Genomic DNA, 18,728 nt, shown 5'->3' with positions numbered 1-18,728 from the left:
TTATCTCAACATTACATCTTCTTAACAAGGATCTTGTCCATCTCTGCTGGTCTCCTGAAAAGATCACTTTATCTAACAATCTAGGTACATAGACAAGGACCTGCCTACTACCCCAAACTGATCCTTAGCATTTCCAACTTTGCAGCCTTCAATTTCTATAAAAATCTTTGTTTTCCCATTGTTCAAGGTTCCTCTTTCTTGCAAAACAGCTATGCAAAACATCATTCCAAGAAACATAATTCTCCATATTGTACTGTAAACTTCTGAATTTTCCATGACAACTAAGATCTAAATCTAGACAAAAAAACCCCAATTACAAGATAAAAGGAGCACAAAGTTTTCCAGAAAAATAGCAAGTTTAATATTTTCATCTTACTCATTTTTTAAAACAAAAGGACACATTTATTTTGAAGTTTGAAACAGGTTTATTCCTTCTTGGAGATATTTTAGATTCACAATCCAAATAGGGACCATTATAATCACCCCTGTGTGTAAAGGATGCCTTGTAGAACTGCGTACCATATTGTAGCATTTTCTAACAAGAAAAAGAACTAATGTGTCAAGCTTCCAACTTTGTTTGAAAGGGTCTCACTAGAGACAATTTTAATGAGACAGAGATTTTCTGCCTTTCAGCATCCTTCGAAGGATCACTTCGATCCCATTGGCTGTGCGGATACGTCTAATCCATCCATGTTTGTGCTTTCGCTTGATATTTGATGGCTGATACTCATTGCCTCGGCTTCTTGGACGAATCTGCTGGTAGTTCCAGGGCACAACCGGCCTAGGAATGCTTTGGAAAGCATTGACAGACTCTGCTGACCGAAAGGAGTTAATAATCTGTCGCCATGGGGTGGAAACAGCAGATGAGATTCCACGCTGCCAAAAGAGAGAGGTCATACTCCGTGCACCAACAGGAGAAATCTGGGAAAGAGAAAGGGAGAAATCAAAATAATAAAAAAATATTGTAAAGATCTGTTTTTTTTTTTATTCTGCTTTTCCTCTTACGTTCTGAACGGTATTAAAAATTCCTCTCTTGCTTGACAGCCTTACAAGGTTGAGAGTATGTTTGCTTGTGTTATTGCACAAGGATTTTCTTATCCTAACCATCCTTTGCTGATGCCTAAAGTAAGTAACTCTGAGAATGAAGAGGGAAAGAGGGGGCTATAAAACTTGCCCATGAAATCAACCCCATTGTCAGTTATGGATGTGTGACCCTGAAGTTGTAAGTAATTAATGGGGTCAATTTAAATAAACGTGATGCTGTTTGTTTGTGTCCTGGCATCTCCTTTAATACCCTCCTCCTCCTCCTGTGTCCATCCTGCAAACTCTCAACTAATTGACAGTACAAGAATTAAAAAAAAAAACATAGAAGGGGATACCTTGGGTTAAGCATGGATAGGAATGGGCGTTGGTAGAAGTTACCCTGAACGCCCTTTCTATCTATGCTGCGAGAGAGCCCAGGATGGGTTGACTCTTTCCTATGACGTCATTTAGCTGAGTCTGCACTAAGATATAAAAGCCAGCCCCCGGAAGAGACCCCAGCTTTGGCGAAGATACTTGACAGACTGAAAGGTGTCTCTGAAAGCACAAATGAATACAGAAATATGACTTACCCTCTCCGGACGAATCAAGGGAGGGGCTGGGCTCTCTCGCAGCATAGATAGAAAGGGAGTTCAGGGTAACTTCTACCAATGCCCATTCTCCACCACGCTGCATTGAGAGCCCAGGATGGGACATACCAAAGCTTGCATGTCCACGGGCGGGTCCTCGTCCGGCTCATCACACCAACTATTAAACCACTCGTTGAAGCACCTGTCTGCTGAAGTTGCAGTTGCTGAGGCAAAGACATCCAGATGGTAGTATCTGATGAAAGGAGATGGAGATGTCCATGTGGCCGCACGACAGATCTCCTCCAAGGGTGCTTGGGTTGCCCAGGCAGCCGAAGTGGCCGCGTTTCTGGTAGAGTGCACTGTCAGACCTCGAGGAACCGGAAGGGCCACAGCTTTGTAGGCCTGCTCAATGCAAGATCTGACCCACCTGCTAATAGTAGGAGAAGAGGCCTTGTGCCCCAAGTGAGAAGGGAAAAGGAAACAAAATGGCTTCCGACTTCCTGAAGGAGGAAGTGCGCTTAATGGATATTCTAAGAGCCCTACCTATGTCTAGTGTGTGCCACTGCTGCTCTAAGTCATGGTGTGGGAGGGGGCAGAAGCCAGGAAACAATGTCCTGGGACCTGTGGAACAGGTGTTAACCCTTGGAATAAATGAGAGGTCCAGACTGAGGACAACCCTATCATCATGAAAGGAACAAAGGTCCTGTCTGATGGAAAGAGCAGCAAGGTCGGATACCCGCCTGGCTGAAGTGATGGAAACGGGGAACACTACCTTCAGAGACAGGAAATGGAGAGACAATGTTCTAAGGGGTTCAAAGGGGGGCTTTGTAAGGGCATTAAGGACCACATGAAGATCCCAGAAAGGATACCTGTGAACCACCGGTGGGTGCAGGTTGGAAGCCCCTTTCAAAAACCTCCTGACTGAAGGGTGATGGGATAAGGAAGGAAGCGAACCCCATGAAAGAACCGAGGAGAGGGCCTCAACCTGCCTGCGTAAGGTTTTGGGGGCCAAACCTTTCTCCAGATCATGCTGAAGGAATCTAAGAACTTCTGCCAACTGGGCTAAAGCAGGAGAGAGAGACCCTCCCTAAGGCACCATCGGGAAAGGGCCTTCCAGGTGGCATCATAGATGCGCCTTGTGGAAGGTTTGCGAGATGCCAGGATAGTGATGATGACCCTTTCAGGAAGATCAGCCACCTCTAGCCGCTGCCGCTCAAGTGCCACATGGTTAGCTTGAGCCACTGGGGCTCCGGGTGGAGCAGAATCCCCTGATGAAGGGAGATTAGATGGGCTGGGATCCTCCAAGGGGAGAAGCCACTGATAGGTTGACCAGGTCCACAAACCAGGGCGTCCTTGGCCAATAGGATGCCAGGAGGAGGAGCTCCGCTCGTTCCTCCAACATCTTCCGAATTATTGCTGGAATGATGGGGAGCGGGGAAAAGGCATAGAGGAGACTTTTGGGCCATCTGCACTGAAGGGCATTGGTCCCCTCCGCTCCCTGGCAAGGAAACCTGGTGAAGAATCTGGTAACCTGGGCGATTTAAGGAGTGGAGAAGAGATCCACCTCCAGCATTCCAAATCTGAGGGAAAGGATCTGAATAAAGACGGAGGAATGGACCATTCTGCCTGGTCGACTAGGCTCCTGCTGAGCCAGTCGGCCTGGGAGTTGTTGATCCCGGAGAAGTGGTCTGCCGAGATCGACAACAGGTGTTTCTCTGCCCATAACCCCAACCATAGGGCCTCTCCCATGAGGGCTCTGGACCTCGTCCTCCCTTGCCGGTTGACATGAGCCATGGCGGCCATGTTTTCCATAAGGACTAGAACATGAGAGCCAGTCACTGAGTGCCTGAAATGCTTGAGAGCTAGAAAAATGGCTCTGAGCTCTAGCCAATTTATGGGAAGGGCCTGCTCTGACCTCGACCAAGGTCCTGAGCTATCTGGACCAAGGTCCTGAGCTATCTGGCCCTGCATATGGGAACCCCAACCCAGGAGGCTGGTATCAATGGTTATCACTAGCCTGCCTGAGACCCTGAAAGGAGTCCCTTCCAGATTAACGGGGAACACCACCAATTGAGAGATCTCCGGACTTGTGGAGGGAGCGGGACCTTGATGGATGAGTGGCTGGTTCCTGCCCGTTGGTAGGGAAGCAGGAACCATTGGAGTGGAAAAATCCATGGCTCTGGAGATATGACAGGGTAATTTGCAGATCCCGATGGGCTGCATGGATGGAGGAGGACAGAATCAAAATGTTGTCCAAGTAGCATTGGATCCTCACTGGAACAGAAAGCAGAGATGCCATCAATGCTGCCAGAACCTTCGTGAAGACCCTTGAAGCCGATGAGAGGCCGAAGGGAAGTGCTCGATACTGGTAATGGGTATTCTGATAACAGAAACGGAGAAACTGGCGATGATGAGGCCAAGTGGGGATGTGGAGGAAGCCTCCATGAGATCAATGGAAGAGAGGAGATCGCCCTCCCGAACGCTCTCTAAAATAGAATGCAGAGTCTGCATTTTAAATTGCCTGTATTTTACAAATTGGTTGAGAAATTTTAGATCCAGGATGGTTCGCTACCCCCCCTGAGGCTTTGGGAACGATGAAAAGGCGAGAGTAAGCCCACGTCCCCGTTGAGAGGGGGAAACAGGTTGAATAGCTCTGATTTCAACAAGGTGTTGAATGGCCTGATTTATGAGAGCTTGCCTTGAAATGTCCCGAGAGACAGGACAGATCAAAAAAATTTTGGGGGGTGGCATTAGGAAGTCCAATTGTAATCCTGACCTAATAGTGCTGAGCACGCAGGCATCCGCCGTGACTCCTCCCATTTGGAGGCAAAGAAGGCTAGGTGACCTCCGATGGGTGGGGAGAATGAGGGATTACGTAGAGCGACGGAAGGAACGACCCCCACCCTCCTGAAAGGGCTGTTTACCAGTATAAGGAGCTGGGCGATAGTCGGCTCTCTTCCCAGAGGAAGAGAGAATTTTACGTTTATCTCTGGTTTCGATGAGATAAGGTTCCAGAGCATCGCCAAAAAACTTATCGCTTGTGAATGGAACTGAAGCCAGCTTCCATTTATGGTGTGACTCCGCCTGCCAATTTCTGAGCCATAACAGTCTTCTTGCTGCTACTGAAGATGCCATGGCCCTAGATGCAAATTTGGCGGAATTGAGAGTGGCATCTGCAGTGAATTCCGCCGCTGCGGTAATCTTATTAAGGCCTTGGTGAGACCGAAGGTCAGATGAAGGCAATCTAATCTGGCAGCCACCGTATGGATGACCACGTGAGAGTGTCAGTAGATGAGACCGAGGCCAGAACCGGAATGTCAACAGAAGGCACTGCCAGGGTATTGTCCAGGGTTGCGCTGATGTTGTAGAAACGCTTATCCAGAGAAGTTGGGTGAGGACCTGCAGCACACTGTTCCTTGACCATGTCCAGGAACAAAGTGGGAGAAGGCAAAACCCCTGCCTGCACTACAGGCTTGGAGAAGAGCGAGTCTCCCTGGCTAGAAGGAATTCCTTGTGGCTCGGGAGCCACTTCCTCTGGCGACAGTTTGGCAGTGACCAAGGCCTTGCTGAGAGAGAAGGATTGAAGACCAATTCAGAGGATGTCTGCTCTGGGCGAGAGTCCTCTCCCTCTGAAAGATTTTGGTCAAAGGTCTCGCCCTCTTCACGTTCTGAACGAGGAGTAACTGTGTTCAGATGGTGAAGCCCTTCCCTCCTCATCAGCCTCCTCCCATTCTGGTAGAGAAGAATGGACCCTGAGGTCCTGGGGCCTGTGTAAATCAGGGTGATGAGGCAAGGAACTTATAGATTGAGAAGGGAGAAGGGCCTGAACCCTTTCCAGAGGTCGAAGGATTTGCTTGAAGCCTTCAGCCAATCCCTGCCTAATGGCCAATGAGACAACATCTTGGATATCCCCTCATCTATGCTCAAAGGTAGAGGCCGAAGGAGTGAAGGTGACTTCAGGCCTAGATTGAGAAGAGGTTCAAGGCCTGGAGGGAGGGGGAGGAGCATAGGGCCCAGAAGCCTGTTGGAAGTAAGGCCCAGATCTGCTTAGATCCTGAGGATCATATTGTTCTGCAAAGGCCTCAGGAGACAGGCTCATAGATAACTTCTCCTCCCCTGGGAGGGCTTGGCTAGGGCCCACGGGTATCACCTGAAACATGCTGTAGTTGCACTCCCTTCTGTTGAATAGTTCTGTTGAACTGCCTCTCCAGGGCTGCATGTCTGCGCTTTTCTGCCCTCAACTCAGCCTGAGTTGCCTTCTTAGGGGCTAGAGCCTTAGCTCTCATTTTAGCAGCCACCTCCCTCTGGACTGATTGGGTGTGTTGCCTACGACTTTTTCTCTTATTGGGTTTAAGAGACTGTTCCACTGGGGGGGGACTCTTCCTGAGCCTTATCTTGCTCCATTTGAAGAATAAAGGCTCTTACGATGGAAAGAAACTGTTTGTAAAAATTTTTGTATTAAGCCCTTAGGGTATAAATTGGCCCCGGGTTACAAAATGGCCGCTCACCTCGTGGTGGAAGGCTTCAATCCAAGATGGCCACTGACTATGGGAAACAGGGTCCGAGATCGAAGAACCTCTCCTTAGGCTATAAAGAGCCCTGAGTGAAGTCAGCAAAGGAAAGGGCAGCCGCTGGCCATACGATCAGCTGGCTGACGCTGGTATCGGTTTGCTGATCGTTTTTTACGACCGCTCAAACCGCAGGCGTGGGGGAGGTCTACAGACGCTGCCCAACTTGCCTGAACAGCGCTCTGGCAACGCTGCTCCCAATGTTGCAGGAGAGAGAGAGAGAGAGAGCCCTGCTCTCCTGGAAGAGCAGCTGCCCAGATCCTGAGAGCTGCTGAAGCGAGGAAAAAAGGTACTGAAGATCGCTAGTGAGTGCTATCTACAGAACCTCAGCTGGCTGAAGCTGTTATCGGTTTGCCAATCGCTTTTTACGACCGCTCAAACCGCAGGCGTGGGGGAGGTCTACAGACGCTGCCCAACTTGCCTGCACAGCGCTCTGGCAACGCTGCTCCCAACGTTGCAGGAGAGAGAGAGAGCCCTGCTCTCCTGGAAGAGCAGCTGCCCAGATCCTGGGAGCTGCTGAAGCGAGGAAAAACGGTACTGAAGATCGCTGACGAGTGTTATCTAACAGAAGCTTTCAGAGACACAGCTACTGACTGAAAGGAGCTGAGTCAAAAGCTGGGGTCTCTTCCGGGGGCTGGCTTTTATATCTTAGTGCAGACTCAGCTAAATGACGTCATAGGAAGGAGTCAACCCATCCTGGGCTCTCGATGCAGCATGGAGGAGAACAAAGGGTTTACTGGGATGCCTTTGGAAGAACTATGAGTTATAAAATAGTGATCAACAACGGTGAGCCTTTGTCCACATGATCACAGAAGTACACAACTTGACAGCATTTCACTAATAATATAAATTGATGAAGAAAGGATCACACTAATCCTTTCTTGACAATTGACTGCCTACCTGTAAAGCCACCTACAGAATTTGGGTTACTTTTCTGAGAGCCAATTTCAAGTCTACTTACCATACAACAAACTGGTGATTACTCAAGCAGGGTTTGCTCAGTCGTGGCACCCTTCCCGAGAAGGGAGTTCCTGTTGCCTGCATTTAGAAAGGTAGGAAATCAGGCAAGACTTTATTACCTTAAATTTAGGGGTGGGATTCTACCAGTTCGCACCTATTTGCTAGAACCGGTTGTTAACATTCTAAGCAGTTCAGAGAACCGGTTGTTACAAGAAATTACTGGCCTAATCCTGTAAGGAAGGCAGGAAGGAAACATTCTGGTGTTGCTTACAAAAACTGCCTCTCTGTTAACCCTTATTACGTTCTTGGCAGGACTAGACTTCCTGTCTCAGGAACTTCTCTTGAGTTTTTCCCCCCTCCTTTGCTGGTACTTTGCTTGTGTGGAGTGACCATTCAAAGTTATAATGGCACTGAAAAAAGTGACTTGTGACCATTTTTCACACTTACGACTGTTGCACCATCCCCACAGTCATGAGAAGCCAGGCGAGGAGATGCGTGCCTCGATGTGAGTGATATTGAGTTGGCCATGCCCAGCCAATAACATGACCACCAAGCCACGCCCACCAACTAAGCCACACCCACAGAACCGGTTGTTAAAAAAATTGAATTCCACCCCTGCTTAAATTGAGATTATTTTGTTCCTACCATTAACCATGATTGTAATGTACAGGTAGTCCTTGACTTACAATAGTTCATTTAGTGACTGTTTGCATGTGACACAATACAAATAGAGGGCATTACTGATATTCTTTGACTGCCGCTTTCATGCTTCAGCCAGAACACACACAGCATTTAAAGTTGCTAACTGATAACCTATTAGGACCCCATCAATAAACTATTTTATTTCATCCAAGATACTATACTATACATCAGAGGTCTCCAAACTTGGCAACTTTAAGACTTGTGGACCTCAGCTCCCAGAATTCCTCAGCCAGCTATGCTATGGGAGTTGAAGTCCACAAGTCTTAAAGTTGCCAAGTTTGGGGACCCCTGCTATACACGAACAGTAAAAAGGACTGCCATCTTTATCATCCTCTTTTAACAACTCCATAATCCCTTGCAGGGTGGAATCTGGGCAATTGAATGAGAATGTTTACTGGCTGGATGCCCTACCTGTCACCAATGCGGAGTATTTTCAGCAGATATATTCTCAGTGTGCCCAGGAAGAGAAATATCTGCCTCTACCTAGGATTGAACTTATTGTGAAGTGAGAGCTCCGCCTCTAGGCCACGGCACCAATCAAACTGCCCCCTGTACAGCTAAAGCCATTCAACTGAGAACTTCCTATCTAGATCAGATTGGGGTTGTCTTATCTGATTATGTTAATATTTTTCATATATCAAAATGCTGCATTATTTTCCCTTATTTGATTTGATACGGTATTGGACTAATCAATAAACCATAAACTGAACTATTAAAAGGAAGAATTTCTTAGTAGTTCTCTGGAGAGACAAGAGAGGAAGACGAGGCAATTTACCTTTGTCTTGCAAACTTAATGGTCTGGATTCACTGGGGGCTTTCTGTAGAGCAAGGGTCTTCAAACTTGGCAAGTTTAAGACTTGTGGACTTCAACTCCCAGAATTCCTGAGCTAACATGACTGGAGGAGGAATTCTGGGAGTTGAAGTCCACAAGTCTTAAAGCTGTCAAGTTTGAAGACCCCCTGCTGTAGAGGCTCAGAAGTAAACGTTCTCCGAATGGAGAAACGTTGAAGCATAACCTATCCCACCCTCATCCCACCTTCTTCAGAACAGTAACTCTGATAACCTATTAGCGAAAAGCAATAGTGTACTTTCACAAAGGCTACCAAAAGAGCAGCAGTCCCTGTACATGTTCAGAAGGCTTCTTATGTTATCTAGACCAGGGGTCGCCAACCTTTTGGACCTCAGGGACCACCAAACTCATAATTTTAGATCCCAGGGATCACTAACTGGTTCTGTGGGTGTAGCCTAATTTGTGGGTGTGGCTTGGTGGTCATGTGACTGGCTGGGCATGGCTTGTATGTAAATATTATAAATATTTATATAAATATTGGATTTTTTATTAAAAAAGAGCAAATTTTATCCAAAATCAGGCAAAGCAGGAAAGCAGATTGAGTTGTTCATAGAACCACAGATTCAATCAGAGATCTATCTGCCACTAGCTCAGTCTATCACATAAAATTTGCTTGCAAGCAAACTCATAAAATTAACTCACAACACACCATGCATGTAAATATTGAAATTTTTATTTTAAAAAAAGAGCAACTTTTACCCAAAATCGGGCAAAGCAGGCAGGCAGATTGAGTTGCTCACAGAATCACAGATTCATTCAGAAATCTATCTGCCCATTGGCTAGCTCAGTGTGTCACATAAAATTTGCTTGCAAGTAAACTCATAAAATTTGCTAGCAAGCAAACTCACAAAATTAACTCACAATACACCATGCATGTAAATATTGAATTTTTTATTTTAAAAAAAGAGCAACTTTTACCCAAAATCAGGCAGAGCAGGCACATTGAATTGCTCGCAGAATCATTCATTGATCTATCTATCTGTCATTGGCTAGCTCAGTCTCTCAAATTTGCTTGCCATGAGTCTGCACTTAATTTGCTTGCAAACAAACCTTCAGTCCTAAGGGATGTTTGGCTGTACTTAAAAGCAGAGCCAAAGATCTAAATGCTAGCTAGAAAGCAAAAAAATCCAACCATTTCCTGCTTCTTAGCTAATCTAAATCTCCCCGCACAGAACAGCTGATGGTCAGAAAAAGGAAAAATAGAAATTTAGAAGGCAAGTTTACCGGGTAAGGAGTGAGTGGGCTGGGAGGGTTCCCGCGGGCCATGCGGGTGGCGCAGCCTTGTGTTTCTGCGCAGTCTGGATTAATTGCTTTGGGGGGTGAGATTTCTCTGCAGCCCACCAAAATTTTCTCACAGCCCACTGGTTGGCGACCACTGATCTAGACTACTTGTGTTTCTGGACCTTGTCAAGTTAAATGCTGGCTGGGAAACTCTGGGAGTTGAAGTCCATGAGTCTTCAGCACGTCAAGTTTGGAGGCCCCAGATCTAGACTAAGTAGACTTAAAGTTATTACCTTATTGTCACTTTGAACTTTGAACGTACACTAATCAGCATACTTTAAAATGAAATTTCATTGCATTCAGCTCTCAAAGGGTCACCTCCCCCAATATAAACTACATAAACATGACAAAGTACAAAATTATGCATATCACCACAAATATTATACTGTACAGAGAAACAACACAGTCTAGTTCAGTTGTATACATGTACATGGCAAGAAAAATGAATCTTGCAAGTTTACCAGACGGATGGCCTAGAAGAAAGCTGTTACAGAATGTGGTAGTCCTGCTAGCAATGCTTCAAAACCTCTTCCCAGAGGGAAGCAACAGAAACAATCCTTGAAGTGGGTGTGCGGGGTCTCTAACAATGCTTCGAGCTCTAAGCACATAGTGCTTATAAGCAGTATCCTGAATGACGGGAAGCGAGCTTCCTATAATCTTCTCAGCTGTCCTTACCACTCTCTGTATGAGGTAACAATGTAATAAGGTCTATGGTGATTCTCAGTCATCCAGGTTACGGTTGTCCAAAGGTGCTTTTTCAAAGGGCAACTGGATTTTCTTTGTTTTTGTTTTTCTCTTGAAGACGTTTCGCTTCTCATCCAAGCAGCTTCTTCAGTTCTGGCTCAGAACTGAAGGAGCTCTGACTCAGAACTGAGGAAGCTTCTTGAATGAGAAGCGAAACGTCTTCAAGGGAAAAAAAACCCAAAGAAAGTCCAGTTACTTTTTGAAAGAAAGCACCTTTGGGGTGGGGGCGGCTAAGCACGGGTCCATCCCCAGTCTACAACGGCCGGTTTCCGCTCGCATGAGACAACGAGTCCGCTGCCTTCCTCCTCCGCTTTCATACCTCCCCTCCCCTCCCAGCTCCGACCCGAACATTCGCCCATACTTGCTCTTCCTCGAAACTGAAGTCCTTGCAGTTCGTGCTAAGGAGACAAACGGAAAGGTTAAGCGGAAGGGGCGGTGATTCGCAGCGATATCTTCCGGATCATGTCTGTTTTCCCTTGCCGGACAAAGCTCTCTTAGCTCATAGATGCGAAGAAGAGCGGTAAAGCAGCCTCACCCTCTATGCTAGGGCGACTGCTGCCACCTAGTGACAGTTCCTATTTTAGCAGCCCTAACTCCGGTGGGCCAAACCGTTGACGGCTCAGCTGTCTGATATCAAGGTTAATTTGAATAGCCACGCCTTCTTGTAGGCGCATTTCACCAATGGCGTGTCTTCGCTATCACCACGCCCCTCTGTCTAGAAACAAGCGAAGAGGGGAGGCGCTCCCCAGAATTCTTTGCGTGGGAATGTTGGTGGTTTATAACCGCTCTCTATAGAAATACACGGTAGTTCTTGGTACATTGCAATAGGATAAAGTAAAGGTTGTATATGTAAGTATTTAAGGCTTTCCTATCAACCGAAGGGTTATTAACACTCGATCAACACAAACTTCAAATTGTATTCTCCAGTTTACTTGGCTCAAATGCGTCTCTGTGCAGTATTTGATCGTCGGTTTCAAATGTTGAATATGATCATTTGCATAAAAATGAATGCAATCATAACAATGCTCCCTATGACAATTTATTAATCATCAGCACCGATCTGCGAATCTTTGAAAATTTTATGTGCATTGCATATACCCACCTCATTTCATATTACACACGAATATGTTTGTGAACCATTTTGATTTAAGTCTTATAGCTTGTCCGAGGGGAAGCAAAAAGAGGCTTAGTTGATCTCATCACCATTTTCCCCCCTTTCTTCTACAGCGGTAGCCCTTAACGTCTTGCACAGACATTTATTTCATTCATCTAATGGCGCGAACACTAAAACTAACGTCATTGCCTACTTTTAAGGAAGGGGCACCAAATTCTTTTAGGAGATTTTCTGCATAAAAGACCTGTACATATTTGGAATCTATAAAATCAACATTTCCTAGAGCCACCACCGCACACCGTAAAAAAAAAAAGTCTTACCTTAAAATTTAGAACAAGGGTCTCCAACCTTAGCAGCTTTTAAGCCTGGAGGACTTCAACTCCCAGAATTCCCCAGCCAGCTTTGCTGGCTTGGGAATTCTGGGAGTTGAAGTCCTCCAGGCTTAAACTTGCCAAGGTTGGAGACTCCTGATTTAGAACACTTCAAAAAGTGAAATAGAGAAACATTTTAGAAGAAACAAAAAAGACCACATCCCCCCTACATGCCTAACGGCATGTAGCCCCTGCGCAGATTGTGGCTTCGGCTCCCGCCAATAAGCGATGATGAAGTGTTACCAGAAGGGGGCGCCTACAGCATAAGCCAAGCAAAGAGAAGTTGTAAACTACACTTCCCGTCGTACTTTGCAGCTTTAAGCCTGCCGCCGCGCGGCTGGATGACGTTACACAGGGGCGTTTCTGCTCCATAATGGTTGAGGGGGCGTGTCCCAGGGGCTTCCGCCGCCACCGCCGCGGAGATTCCCAAGATGGCGGCGCTGGCTGAGAGGGGGTACGCGCTGTCCTGCGGGCGCCTCGGCCGCGGCACACGAGTCTCTGTCTTCCACGTCAAGCTGACTGAATCGGCCCTGCGAGCCTTCGAGGCCTACCAGGGACGCAAGGTGGGTCTTCGGGCCGCGAGGGGGGCGGGGTAGCGACCCCCCCCCCTTATATTAGGAGAAGTTGGTTAAGGGGGGGGAGAAGAGTAGCCTCCTTTTAATGAGAGCTCGAAAAGTGCTAGGCTGGAAAATGGGGGGCTTTCTTTCACCAACACAGGGTTGGGGAGGAAAGGAAGGTGGAGTCCCTTTCTCCTTAATTTGGCGAGGGAGCAGGAAGAGGGGGAGACCTTCTCTCCTCAAAACCAGTCCTCGAAGAACGACGTCCTCTTTTAAAGACAGAGCCCTTCTTCCAAATATAGGGACACGCAGGAGTGTGGAATGCAGTTGATGAAATCTTTTCCCTCACACACACACACACACACAAAGAAAACAAATGACCTGGATTAGGGGAAAAAAAAGATGTTTCTAGCAAATCTAGATGTAAGGAAATGTGAAAAGGCCAGCGTTTCTGCCTCTCCTCCCCTAATTCCCCCCCCCTCCCAAAAAATAAATACAATCCTGAGAGATGTCTTGCTTCAGCTCCTGGTAAGAATTGAGCAACCAGCCCTTCCCACATGGAAAAATCTCTCTCTCTCCCCCTCTCTCTTTTTCTATCATCTATTTATCTGTCCATCCAGTATATTAAGGAAATATGCCTTTCATTCCAAAGGCCCACTTTGGAAGCTTCTCCTTTCTAACATCAAAGATGTAGCTTGGTTTTAAAAAAAAATCTCTGTAGGTAAAGGCTAAAGTGCTACTTTAGAAGATAATAACAAAAAAGCAGCCTGTCATACCTTTTTAATAGTCAATTAGGGGACTGAACATGGATTGGAAATTAAGCAACTGGAGTAGGGATGTTGAGTGCAAAATATAGGATTCGAATTTTCTGAATTGATTGAGCTCTCTTGAAAGGGGAGTCTTGTGTTCTCGTCAAGAAGGCTCTCTTAAAATGGATGCAGGGCATATAAAAGTACGAATCTCCTTATTGCTACCTCCAAATGTGCCATAGAAGTAAGTGAAGAGGCTCTTTTCATAAATTTTTAAAGGAATGAAGTGATAGGCACATGGATTAAACACTCCTTTTGTTACCCCACTCAACAAGAAAAGCCCCCTAAAAGCACCTAATAAGATTTGAATAAACTAAATATGAGAAGTAAATGTCTAAATTAAGTGTAGATATTGATTAGACAGTCTTGGGTTGGAATACCTTAGAAAGAAATATTATTTAAAATGATTTAAAATGCTTTTAAAGAACAGTATTGATAATTTCTGGGAAGGAAAATAGAATGTGAATTAGGGTACACTAAATTGTATAGAGAATAGATTCCTAAATGTTAGAAAAAGTAAAGTTTTTTTTAAAAAAAAAAAACAATGCTCTTGGGAAGGCAGCTTTTTAAAGGGAATTGCTGGGTTCTATTTTGTTTCTATTTTCCATTATCTGGTGTATATGAGAAGGCCTAAACAGGTTCCTCGACTTTTATGCTGTAGCATAAAGGGAGAATGAGCAACAGCAATGAGTGTGTGTGTGTGTGTGTGTGTAGAGAGAGATAATTGAAATAAGAAATCCATGAGGATGGCAGCTTCCTTTTGCCTTGCTTAATTGTACTGTGTTGGGTGGGTGGGTGGGAGTTGCCCAAGCCTTGGTCAAGGACTACAGTGTGAAGAGCCTATCCTGTATAGTAGTGAACTCAAGTGCTTTTGAGTATGTGAGGATTGTAGCTAATAAAAGAGCTCTCTTTTCTCATTGGACACCTGGCCATGGGAAACATTTCACTGATTTCCTGCTGCTGTTAGCAGTGTGAAAAGAACAATTGGGTCCTCCATCAGTAAACTGATTGATTGGCTAATAGTGGGCAAACATTGTGACGGACCATTGAATCTTTGGCTGTTATATTTTTAGGAAAGATGATGGACCTAAAAAGTTTTATTTTTTAAAAAAAAGTTACATGAACACTTTCTGGCATATGGTAAGTCTTCCTTGGATGGCATGCAGCAATGCCTAACTCATATTTTTAATCTTTGGATCGAGAGAGGAAGTTGAGATAATGCCACTGGTAGTTATATAAATATCCCCGCCATCCATCTTTTTTTCTCTCCCTCTTTTTCCAGTCTGAAAATATAGAAGTTCTATATTTTGGTCTAAATTCTGCTATTAATCCATAACTTAAATGGAGCTATATTGCAGCTTTGGGAAGATAATTATATACCCTCTTCCTTATCCTTCATATCCTAAGTCTCAAAGTGAAAACTCTTGGTTCTGACTTACTGGCTTCCTCCCTCCCCCCCCCCCCTCCTTGTTTTACCAAGAACATCAGTACTGAATACACTTGAAAGGGATGCAGGATTTTTTTATTATTATTAAGTTTGAGAACTGGAATCTGGCTGGGGGAAGGGCTGCTTCATTGCCAGTAGCTGCTGCTGCGGCTGCTGCTTACTGTCTTGTATTAAGTTGTGTGAACTCTGATGACGGAGATCCTGACTTAGATTTCTTGGGGGGTTGCCAAATGCTGTACTTTGGAAGCTCTCCTTTGGAGGGGGTGTCGAAATACTCTTTGGTCTCCTATATTGAACTCTTGGAAAGAGTTTTAGCAATATGGCTTTGAAGGAAAATAATGACTCCTTTTTTAAGTAGTGATTTTCAAAACGAATTGTGCCTGGTTTTTAAAAAAATATGTAACAATTTTATTTCCAGTTCTTCCCTCCATCCAATTTGAGCTACAGTAGCCAAGAGGCAAACCTGTTTATCATTGGCAACCTCAGCTTCCAGTAAAGGCAGTTTGGGATTGTGTCATTCTCTATTTTTAATGTGGGATGTTGGTTACCCGGTGGGCCTCAGGCGAGCTAAGAAGAGGGCTCCTGCTAATTGCTAGCTGAAAACTGATCACCTTAGCATGGATTTCTTTCTGCAATTACTTATTTTATTCATCAGTGGCAGAAAAAGTTGTAGCGAGAATGATGTGAAACAGAGGGAGTGCTTGATGCTTTTCTCCAAAAAAGGGCTTTCTCACTTGTGGGATTTTTTTTTTTTCCAGATATAATTGTGTAACTTTGGGTGAGCATGCAGAATAGGCAGACTATATAATTTCCTGAAGAAGACAGGAATGAGTGTGGTCTTTCACTATCATCACCCCCAAATTAAGGCAATAAATTATAGCTGTAGGATTTCTTGACATGAATGATCTTTTGGGGGCTGTAATCTGAAATTATTGCATAATGCCATTGTTCCAATGATTGCAACAAAAATTAATCTTGTAAAATTTAGGTCCAGTCCTACCAGCAGTGCAACCTTTATAGAAAACTGGAGTTGGCCAAATCTGATTTTTGATTCTTCAATATAGAGTATTACATACTATCTGATAAAGCCTCCCTAGGTTTTCAAGTTGGGGCCTCTTCCAGGAATTAAACCAGGATTCTCTTATGTGCAAAGCAGGTTCTTATTAGCAGTGACTCGTCTCTGAATTGCCTTTGTCCTTTTTAATTTAACTGTTCCATGTAAACTTGGATTTTGGCTGCATTGTAACAATCTTGCAGGTTTTACGAAAAGAGGCCATTCATAGAGGTCCTTTCACAGCAAGAATTTGGAATGGTGCATTCTGTTGATGCAAGCTACATTTGACTGCATCTTTCTGTTGACCCAAACTGGACCTGGCTCCATATCATGTGCAAAGTTGCTTTACTTGGTCATTGTAAAGTATATTAATCGGCTCTGAAATCCCACTTTAGATCCCTGCTTGATTCTGAAACACACTTGTTAAACTTCTTATGGCCTAACATTAGTTGACACATTGAATTCTCTGTTCATTCATAGAAGGTCCAGATAATTCCTTTGGCCTGTGTTTCCTGCATGAGATAATAGGACGTTATGTATGAAAGAGAAAGAGCGTGTCAAAAATCATCCATCCCTTCTGTTAGGAAGCTGTTTCTAGCTTGTTTTTAAATTCAGACCCCTGCAATAAGCATCATAAGACGTTATAGCTTAAATCCCCTTTCCAACACCATGATACAGAGTTTTAAAATCTGCTAATCTTTTCAGTGATTTTCTCAGCTCACAGAAACTGACCATTGGGGTGGGGGTGGGGACCAGAGCAACCTGACAAATATGGGCCATTTTCATAGATGCCCAGAACTTGTCACCTTCTCTGCATTGCCACGTAAAGGGAATTTGACTGTTAGTCCCTGCTGTGTTATAGAAATGATGCTGTGTCTTTGTGGGCTTGCTACACATTAACGCACACAGTATTACAAACATAATTTGCCATCAATTAGTATTAAGCACCCATTATGTTTGTTCGAAGTACAAATGACACAACAAAGCAATTTAATGTATTTGTGATTTGCAAACCGACTACAGATTCATTGTATGACAGCTTATTCAAAATGGCAGTAAGTACCTGGGCCTTGTTGGGGAAGGTCTCTGGAGCCAGCGTGACGTGGTGAATGTGGTTACATGCTTGCAGTTTTCTGATAATAAATAGATGCTTTTCAAGGGCTGCCTGGTGGATAGGATTAACCCTGAGCATCTTGGAAGTTTGATTCAGTGGCCAAAGATTTGAAAAATGTTATATGTATCTGTGCACTTCGTCCTTGCAGAATGCTGAGGGTGGCACCTATGAATGTGAAACATCCTTTTGTCCATCCCCACCCTATACTTAAGTCTTCTCTGACAGGTCTCTATCCTGTTGAAAACCTTCTGGGGAAGGCAGTTCTGCCACACACAAAGCAGCTGGGTGGATTTGTCTGTTTGCATTGAGGTGCCTCTCCCCCTCCTCTTGCTCACGCACATCAAGACCTGTGGTAATTGAATGTCGGCTGAAGTAGTTGTGACATCCTATGAGTAGTCAGATTGGCAAGGAAGTGCCTCTTTGGAGACGCACGTATTTAAGTGACTGGCAGTGATTCAAAGGAACATAGTTAGGAAATCCCAAGTCTGAATCTTGTTTTGAATCTCAGAAACCCAGTTGATTGTTAGAGATCATTCCTTCAAACTCAGGAGAGCTAATTCTAGCCTGAGCAGGTTAGACTACTGGCAGTAGGCCAGGGCACACAGAGAAAGAAGGAGAAATGCAGATATGTTTGTGTTGTGCTGGCTAATGTAATGTAATTTGTGTGTGTGTGTGAGGGTGAGGGTGAGGGAGAGAGAGAGGAAGAGGAGTATCAGGTCAGGTGTGGCCCAAAGTAATCTCATTTTTTCAGAGTATCTTCATGCTTGCAAATTGTTGTAAGTTGTTTTGTTTGTCAGAAAAAAAATGTTGATTTATGAATTTCCATGCTGAATGGAATGAATCATATCTGTCACCTGTACAATATAGAATTGTCCTAATGTGGGGGATAGATTATTTGTAGTTCTATAGCCCCATATTTTCTCTCTTGTTTCAATGATTTTACAGGTTCTGAGATGGAGGATCTATCCTTCCATTTGCTACCTCATGCTTTTAACCAGAGATTAGACTGATGACATTTTTCATTCAAAACAGCTACCTTGGATTATAAGACCTCTGTTAATTCTTGCTTGTCTCTTTATTTCTAATCCTGTAGCATTATCTTGCAGATAAATCTCTCTGTGTTATTAGTCTTCAAAATTGTATTTCCTGCCTGGTCATATGTATTTCTTGTATCTGATTCACGGGCAGCTGAGAAATGATACAACTCTTTCCAGTTTTGCAGCATCTTCCCTTGTGTGCACCCCCTTCAGTCTTAGATACACAACTGAGTGCAGACCTTGTCAAGAAATTTCTCAGACCAAAATTCAGCTCACTTTGGATTTGAATAACAGAGGTTTATTAATTGCAATATGTGCATGTATATTTATCATTTTTAATATTGTTTAGTCACCAAGAGTCATATATTTGAGAGAGGAAGCCATATAAATATAATGCAAATTGTCCTCACTTAGTGACAATCATTAAAGGGTGATTCATCACAGTTATGACTCCGATGAAAAAATAGCTTTGCAAGAAATCTTTGCATTTTTTATTTTTGCAAGGATCTG

At 44.4% G+C, this 18,728-nt stretch overlaps 2 protein-coding genes across 2 annotated transcripts in view; one reads left to right on the top strand and one right to left on the bottom strand.

Moving 5' to 3' along the window:
* Positions 1–337: 337 nt before the first annotated feature.
* On the bottom strand, positions 338–11,167 carry MRPL34 (mitochondrial ribosomal protein L34). Its single transcript, XM_026670974.2, has 2 exons — positions 11,077–11,167; positions 338–921 (listed from the first exon to the last, which is right to left on the bottom strand). The coding sequence occupies exon 2, from the start codon at positions 895–897 to the stop codon at positions 604–606; it is 294 nt and encodes a 97-aa protein (XP_026526759.2). The 5' UTR covers positions 898–921; positions 11,077–11,167; the 3' UTR covers positions 338–603.
* Positions 11,168–12,584: 1,417 nt separating this feature from the next.
* Positions 12,585–18,728, top strand: part of ELL (elongation factor for RNA polymerase II) — a 51,493-nt gene continuing 45,349 nt past the window's right edge. The window contains exon 1 of the mRNA XM_087952568.1: positions 12,585–12,763. Within this exon, the coding sequence (XP_087808694.1) occupies positions 12,632–12,763 (132 nt within the window). The 5' untranslated portion in view covers positions 12,585–12,631. The remainder of the gene's footprint in view (positions 12,764–18,728) is intronic.

Source organism: Notechis scutatus, chromosome 1, assembly GCF_049901735.1.
Source record: "Notechis scutatus isolate UNSWTSFEM ecotype Mainland chromosome 1, rNotScu1.2, whole genome shotgun sequence".
Taxonomy (NCBI): domain Eukaryota; kingdom Metazoa; phylum Chordata; class Lepidosauria; order Squamata; family Elapidae; genus Notechis; species Notechis scutatus.
The sequence above is the reverse complement of the archived record's forward strand: the minus strand, read 5'-3'. Positions and strand labels throughout refer to the sequence as shown.

Coding starts and splice junctions, on each gene's coding strand:
- MRPL34 (XM_026670974.2), bottom strand. CDS start 897: ATGACCTCTCTCTTTTGGCAGCGTGGAATCTCATCTGCTGTTTCCACC.